The following is an 8034-nucleotide window of genomic DNA, read 5'->3' on the forward strand; positions in this document are numbered from 1 at the left end:
CTCCAGCAAGCTCCAAGTACCTTTATTCTAATAAAAATAAACTTCTGCGCGAGTAAAGAACAAAATAAATTGCTTCGGAGACATGTAGGTCACCACAATCTCACTTTCAGCAGTATTTACAGCTGGCGCCGATTCTGCAGTTTCCTCCGCACGAGCGCGGTGTCGCACCAACGCCATGCGGCACTCAGTACTGCCGCCCACAGCTCAGGCCTTGGGGGAGCGGAGGCTGTGCCCCTGGGCAGCCCCATCGGTACAGACACACCGAGCCACGCTCCACCTGTCAAAGCGACGCGGGTGTTTTAGTGCTACACAACAGTACAACAAACCAATAAGTTAGAAACGTAAGGAAATACAGTTCTCTAGAGCCGGGTGTCAGCTGTCTGAGCGGCCGGGAGGTGGGGATGGACGTTCGGCGAGGGCAGCCCGTGCCCCAGGCTGGCTGCTTTCTGCACGAGGTTACTTGCGGATCTGGAAGTCCGAGTGTTCCAGCGCCGCAATCTCCTTCTCGTTGGTGAACTCGGCCCGGCTGATGCGGGACTGGGGGCTCCCGATCTTCCGCAGCCACTCCTGCAGCTCCCGCACCCTGGCGGCCGGGCCCTGGGCCTGTCCCTGCACGGTGCCGTGGCTCGTGTTCCGCACCCAGCCAACCAGCCCCAGCCGCTTGGCCTCGCTCTGAGGAGACAACGCAGACGTGAGATGGCTCCGGGCTGCTGGAGCTACCGACAGCGGGCAGCGCGATGCTTACAAACCCCACACCGCAGCAGCTGGCCCGGCCCAGCCCAGGAATCGCTGGGTCCCCGTCCCGCCACCCCGCAGCGCACCTGGGTGTACTTGCGAAAGAAGACGCCCTGCACTCTGCCCGACACCTCGTAATCCACGGACACCAAGCCCTCGCTCCCAGCCATGGCGACGGCGACCGCAACCTCCACCAGCCGCAGCGGCCAGCCTCCAACCCCACGGCGCACGCGCAGCGCGGCTGGGGGCGGGCCTTCGCTGCCACCCTGCGACCAATGAGGACCGAGCTCCGCAGCGAAGGCGGGGCTTTCCTAACCGCTTCATGAATAATACATGAGGCCTCTCTCCCGCTCCCCTTCGGCTGGCGGTGTTCACTCAGCCATAGAGACAAAGTCTTCCAAGCAGCAGAGCGTCCCCGCTCCCCTCGAGCGCCTCTTCCGCGGAACGCAAGCGATGCGCGGCTGAGGACCCACAGAGATGCAGCTCAGCGGCTAGAGCGGCGCAGGAAGTGGCACCCGCGTGCCCGTCTCCAGGCAACAGCCGTCAACACGGCGCGGCAGGAGCTCGGCGCCTACTGCTAGGCCTGCAGGTGGGGCCGGGCCCGGGGCCGTGCCCTCAGCTCTGCCCGGCCGCTCCCGGAACCGCAGCGCAGATGAGCGCCGCGGGCGACTCTGCAGGTAACGGCGGGGAGGACCACAGGGCCTCGCGTTCCGTGCGCTCCCCGCGGGGGCGGCGGTTCGGAGACCTTGAAACTGTGCTCCTCTTTAGGGAGGCTCTGCGCGGGCAGCCGGCCGCCGTGCGAGGGTACGGGGCCGAGTGAGCCACGGAAAAGCTGTGGTGAGCTGAATGGGCCGCCTTCTGACGGGCGGCGCCCGGGCCGGGACGAGCCTCGGTAAGCGCTCCCTGCGGGCATAGCTGCTTCCCTGGCATACGCTGACAAGACAGGGCTCAGAAAGAACCCGGAGAAGTTAGAAAATCTCTGCCGATATTCAATCTAAGTTACAAGTGTAGGCTGTTGGGAGTAAATTTTACAGGCTGAAAGAGCTGGGCTGATCAGCCCGGAGAAGGGAAGGCTCTGAGGTGACCCGAGAGCTGCCTGTCAGTATCTAAAGGAGAGGAAAGAAGAGGACAGACTCTTTAGCTACTCTTTAGCAGGATCTAGTGACAGAACAAGGGGAAATGGCTTCAAGCTAAAAGAAGGTGGATTTAGGCTGGATACAAAATATATATATATATATATATATTTTACAGTGAGGGTGGTGAGTCACTGGAACAGGTTGCCCAGATATGTGGTTGATGCCACATTCCTGGAGACTTTCAAGATGGGGCTGTATCAAGCCCTGGGCAACCTGATCTATCTGTGCATGTCCCTGTTCATTGCAGGGGAGTTGGATTAAATGACCTTTGAAGGTCCCTTTCAACCCTAAGGATTCTATGATTCTATGAAATCTGTCCAGTTTTGGATGTAGTAGTCTGTAGTGATTTTGCTTTTAACCTCAGGCTCTTTCCCAGGTACTGAATGGCTGAGCTGCAGCTGGCTTTGTTTCCATATGTGGATTCTGTGGTGGCAGCTGCTAAGCTCTCAGTGACAGACAGTTATGATTCTGAAATCTCAGTACATCAGTCCCCTCTGGAACACCTAAAAAGCAGTTGTCAGCATGAATTCCTATCAGACAAAGAGGAAAGCCTGAAAAATCCCTGTGCCCGAAAGAGCCGAAGCTATTCATATTCTCTTTCTGCAGAAAGCAATAAGCACAGCTCCCAGCATGGAGGCTCCAGCTCAGCTGGGTTGCAAAACAAGCCTCTTACCAGCCAGGCTAAGACTCTGCCCTCTAAATCAGTAGCCAAACGGAAAGAAGGAGTGGATCGTTCCTGTCCTCTGAAACCAATTTTTCAGCACAACACTGGGAGCCTTCCTGCAGTCAATACAGGACAGCTCGGAAGTTCCCCATACATGGAGGAGGCTCTAAATAGTAGGACTAGCTCAAAGAGCAAAGGAAGGCATATGCCAGGGAAGCCTCAACCAGCTGCAGTGCTCCCTCCTTGGACAGCAGAGCCTAAACATTCAGATTCCTCTCTATACAGGAGAGATCTGGCTTATATCCTAAGGCTGGAGGCAGATGGACAGACCCTGGAAGAGGAAATCCGAAAGAAAGAGGCTCTTCTCAGAGAGAAGCTGAGGAGAACAAAGGAGGAGCTTAGGAGGATTCAACGAGAGAAGGAACTGATGGAGGCAGAGGAGAGAAGAGCCAGAGCAGTGGAGAGGACTCGCAGGCGAAAGGCCATGTGGCACCCTGGAGAGGAAAACATAAGACTTACCATCAGTACGGGTGAAGGGGATTTTAGTGGGGTGCAGTCTGCAGAGGTCACTGTCCCAAAGACTGGCACTACTCTCCATCCCCAAGAGTTGGCTATGGGGAAACTGAAGAAGGAACGGTTGGTGGCCAGCAACAACAAAATTCGAGACCGCATACCAGTGCAGAGTTTAGCCTCGTGCTCAGAGCTTGCCTTAAAACATGGCCCTTCTTCCTCTGCTTTCTCAGACTGTGGTGACCGCATGCCTGCAGAGATGCTGTACATGCAGGCTGCCAGCCCCACGGAAAAGGGGGAGCTTGGACAGTGCAGTTTCTGTGGCCGCAAGTTTCTCTGCACCAGGCTCAAGAAACACATGAATATCTGCAGCAAGAGCCAAGCCTCTAAAAGGAAAACATTTGACTCCAGCAAGGCCAGAGCCAGGGGCACAGACCTGGAAGAGTTTCAGCAGTGGAAGAGCTCAGAGAGACCTCAGGTACTTGCAGTCCCTTAGCCTTCCTCAGTTTACACACACTGCTCACTTCCCTCCCCCCCTGAGATCTAGTTCTGAGACATGAGCACCCTCATGAGAACACAGGGCTGAGGAACACAACCCAGCCACTGCCTCTGGAAGACACTTGCCTTCCATATAAAATCTAATAGGTTGGGTTGGGCGAGGGGATGAGAGGGTGTTGTTTTTGACTGACTTGTCTTTGTAATGCATCATGGGGGTACTCCTGGAGAGAACTTGCTCCTTGCTGTAGTCAGAATGCTTGTCAGGGCAGACTGGATCTGCTGTGGTAAAGATCTGTGACACTGGAGGGCTGTGGGGAACTGACTGAAAAAGCAGGTAATAAAATGGACTAGCAATCTGAGGGCAGTGGAAACATGCAGGTCTGTTCCTTCAGAACAGCTGTAGCATCTCACTCAAACTAGTGGTTGGCAACCTTGCACATGACATGGCAGTTGGAGCTCAAGTATCTTTAAGATCCCTTCAAACCTAAGCCATTCTATGATTTCCTTGGTGCTACTGCCTGCTTCTCTGTTCATCGGCAAGCTCTTTTCTAAGCACTGACGTCTCCATCATTAACTCCATCAAACCATCCTTGGTGCATGGTGGGATTCAGCTTCCCTGGGGGGTTTTACATCAACAGAGAGTGCTCAGGGAGAGGTCTCTAGAATTGGACCCTGAGAGCAAGGCTGAGTATGGAGGCTGACAGCAGTGCCAGTTGCTCTGACTGCATTTCCCTTCTGCAGAATAAGCCACCCAGAAGAAACAACTGGAGGCAGAACCATGAGGCTTTCATCCAGACCCTGCGCCACGCCCGGCAGGTGCAGCAAGTGCTGTCCAAGGGAGGGAAGGTGTCTGACCTGCCTCCGCTGCCTCCCATTGAAAATCCAGACTACACTGCCTGCCCCTACTGCAGACGCCGCTTTGCACCCCAAGTAGCTGAGACACACATTCCCAAATGCAAAAACATCAAGAATAGACCCCCATTTCCCCCACAGAGGAAACACTGATAAGGCAGCTTTCTTTGTTCTCCATACTGGCTGTGAGTGTTGAGCAAGATTTACAGAAAGCAAAGTTCAGGACACATAGGCAGAATATAAGTTTGTATACTTAAATCTGTGTGCTGGAGTGTGATGCCCCTCTGAGGGCCACCTTCTCCCAGCAGGTGACCTCAATAGGAAGACCCAGTCTACACTGTAAGGATGTCACTGTTCAGTCTGCTGAGCAGGAAAGAGGGGTTGTTGCTACAGGCTGACAGCATGAAGCAAAGGAGCAAACCAGAAAAGTCCTTCAGAATCATTCTTTTCTTGTAGACTATGGAGACTTAACCTTTTTTCATTGAAAACAGTTTCCCTGATGTGGAGATAACTGCTCTCCTTTAGCTCATCACTGGCTGCAGACTTTTATTTCTCTTCCATAAAAGCAAAGAGGAGTGCTGTGCATGAGAGAAACAGCTGGGCCAAAGAGAGCATCTGCCTTTTGTATGCTTTGTTTCTCTGTAAATGCACAGGTGTTCACTTCTGAACGTATTAACAGCAACAGTGGTTCTGGCTGCCATAGTCTTTCTATTTTAATTACCTACAAGAACTGGGAGGTGTGGAGTTTTTTTGTTGGTTTTTTTTTGCCATAGAATGGACTCTACATTCTATAGTACAATCTAGCATTTAGGGCTTTTGGGAAGCACCATACACAGGCTGCTGCATTTACCCTCCTCTGTCTATGATAGACAACAGGATCTAGAGCCACTTCTTGATCATTTCTTTTGCTTTTTCTCACTTGTTGAAGTGCTGATCAGTTGAATAATAAAAGCTGCAAAGGCAGGCTTATTTTGCACTTGTTCTGCATCAGCCCAAGAGTTTTACTCAGATGATTTTCTGGAACATTAATGATAATCCTGGGATCATTTCTTACCAGCAGAAGAGCATAACATACTACCATTTAGAAATTCAGCATCATATGGACATAAAAACTGATGATGTTATTTAATTAGGAGAATTGGAAGCTATATTATTAAATACTTCCTCAACACGTGAACCTCAGGCTTAGAAATTCACGGGGCTAGAAGAGCTAGCAGCAGCAGCACTTATGCACAGGTCTGTATGCCAATTCACGTACATAGGACAGCAGAGGTACTCTGAACTGGCCAGGCCCTTCAGGCAGCAGAACAGCCATGTCAAAGTGATTACTTACTGTGTACAATAACTGGAAAAGTCTTGGGAAAGAGGAGAAGAATAAACATTCAATTAAAGAATAATGCCACACAAGATGAAAAAATAGGCCACGAATAAGCTTAGACTGGAAATTAGTTTTCTAATCAGGAGAAGAGTGAGGTCATGGAAAAATCTTCCAACTAGGTTAGCAGAGGCAAGGAACCTACATTGTTTCAAGACTGACTTTGAGAAAATCACAGAAGGGACTGTACTGCAGGAGTCAGAAACAAATGCACTGCATCACAGTTCATTTTCATCTTCAGGCTTGTGATAAAAAGTGCAAATAACACACCAGCTATAGTTCTGTACTTCAGTGCATCACTTTCAGGAGCAGAGAAGGAATTTCCACCTCCCCCTGATTCCTAACATAGCTTCTAATTACTTTCCATCTAAAGCATTCAAGAACAGCTACAGCTAACAACAAATACAGTAATAAAATAACCAAGCAATACAGTAAGGAACTTCACAACAGGCAGTTGTAACAGGTAAATCAACAAAATTTAATATTAAAAAGATGGAGTTTTCCTGCAGGCCAAGGTAACAGGGACCTCTGAAACACAAGGCTTCAACCCTTCTTTAAGTCATCTATTTGTTTCCATCTTAGATGCTGCAACTGTAAGGCATCACGACAAAAATATGCCCCTTCTTGAGGGAGGTGCAAAGGAGTTGTTGGTTATTTTGGCCTTATGCTGAAGGGTTTAGTTTGTCACACACTATTACAGGGTCTTTAGGGGGAATAGATGTCCTACAGACTTACAAAAAGGCATCTGCTCCAAACTGGTAACAGTTGCTGCATATTTGTCTATTTTTTCAGATTCTGATTTTCAGACTAGTCTAATATTAGACTATTTCTGTTTTGTAAAAAGTTGTTTTAAATGGTCACAGAGTGTTTTTTGTTCTCAAAGTAAGAACGACTACTTTGTATGAGAAAGTTGCAACAGGAAGCAAACAAGGAACAAAAAAAGTTCCAACAGCTCCTTTTGCAAATCCTTCAGCAATGCAGCGCCAGCTTCTCACAGGAGCCTGAAGAAAAAAAAAAAGACAAAAAAAAAAAAACCAGATAAAAAGCAACCAGATTGAACTGGATTAGTAAAAACCTGAATCTGAAGAAACACTCCAGCCTGCAATGGGTGGACCAGACTCCTGAAAGAAGTTGGAGTGTTTCTGACATATAGACATGTGGGCAGAGATGCCAATCCTGTGGCACACCCTGGAAAAATATGAAGGTCCCAGAGAGGGTCAGTACTGCACCGTCAGCCAGGTATGTATAAAAATGTGCAAACCCAGAGAAGAGAGAAAAACAGACTCAAAACAAGGGAAAAGACTTCACTGTACCCAATTTGACTTAAAATAAGTCAATGCTTTAACTTCAGCACTTATTAACATAGGGTATTAGAGGATAGCAAGAGGCAACAAGAAAAGGGGTAGGAAAAGAATAAACTGAAAGCTGTATTCCCACAGTCTTGAATTAATGAAAGATGTTACTGAATTAAAGAGTAGTTAAGAAATTCAGTACCACTTCCTGTCTTGCAGTATTGATTCAGTTTTCCTTGTGCTATGTTTTTTTTAATTGTGTTTAGTGGATCCTAAAAGTCAACAAATGGTCACTGGGATAGATACACACAGAAAGGCTTTTGATACTGTAAAATAAATTGATCAGTTGGGGACTTTCCTTAAGTAACAGGCAAGGACCTAATGCTGGGACTGAAACTGTAGTTTAAGCAAAAGTAGTTATTGAAATTAAATCACCAGACTTCCTTCATTATGTTTGTTTCAGAGCTAGTCTTGAACGCTTCACCCTGTTTTGCTGAGGTAATTTTTCAGGCAAAGTAAGACAGCAGAGTTTTACCCTACTTTTTTGCTGTCACAGTTAGGGTTACCCACGCTACGTTACTCCATCTGGCTCAGCTTCCTCTACCGTGGTACAATCCATTCTCAGAGACGTGCTGCATTTTCACTTTCTGATTCTCCACTGAACATTAAGTTTCTGACCCTCTCTGTTTCTCCAGGCATTTCACAATTTACAAAAATCCCCAATAAAAGCTTAGAGGTGACAGGCATTGTACAGGAACAGTTTGCTGAGCTGATATTGGTCAGGTTTTCGCCTCCATAGACCTTAATGCTCAGTAAGAGCTGTTCAAGAGAAACAGGTGCTTCTTCCCTGTGAACCTTTCTCTTCCTGTTACTCATTTCCCACTTGGCATTAAAACTATTCAAAAACCACACACACAAAGGGCCCCTGACGTCACTAAGAGATACAGCAATAAAAGAAAAGGGCCTTTTTCT

The 8034-nt window shown here is 48.6% G+C and overlaps 2 protein-coding genes across 8 annotated transcripts in view; one reads left to right on the forward strand and one right to left on the reverse strand.

The window, feature by feature from the left end:
* Position 1: 1 nt before the first annotated feature.
* Positions 2-1079, reverse strand: ACYP1 (acylphosphatase 1). The gene is made up of 2 exons (XM_031593902.2): positions 822-1079; positions 2-672 (listed from the first exon to the last, which is right to left on the reverse strand). The coding sequence occupies exons 1-2, from the start codon at positions 903-905 to the stop codon at positions 457-459; spliced, it is 300 nt and encodes a 99-aa protein (XP_031449762.1). The 5' UTR covers positions 906-1079; the 3' UTR covers positions 2-456.
* Positions 1080-1195: 116 nt separating this feature from the next.
* Positions 1196-8034, forward strand: part of ZC2HC1C (zinc finger C2HC-type containing 1C) — a 41771-nt gene continuing 34932 nt past the window's right edge. For 3 of the 7 annotated variants that reach the window (XR_016466985.1, XR_016466984.1, XM_090141389.1), the window contains exons 1-2: positions 1196-1412; positions 2248-3523. Coding sequence is in view for 5 of the 7 variants with exons in the window: in XM_090141389.1 (XP_089997515.1) it covers positions 2255-3523 (1269 nt within the window). In the remaining 2 variants the exon portion in view is untranslated. Of the gene's footprint in view, positions 1413-1503; positions 1628-2235; positions 3524-4284; positions 7958-8034 lie in introns of those variants that run through there. The other 4 variants (XM_090141387.1, XM_031593899.2, XM_090141388.1 and 1 more) reach the window with 4 other exon arrangements.

The sequence above is a fragment of the Phasianus colchicus genome, chromosome 5 (genome assembly GCF_987193195.1).
Source record: "Phasianus colchicus chromosome 5, bPhaCol1.hap1.1, whole genome shotgun sequence".
NCBI classification, from domain to species: domain Eukaryota; kingdom Metazoa; phylum Chordata; class Aves; order Galliformes; family Phasianidae; genus Phasianus; species Phasianus colchicus.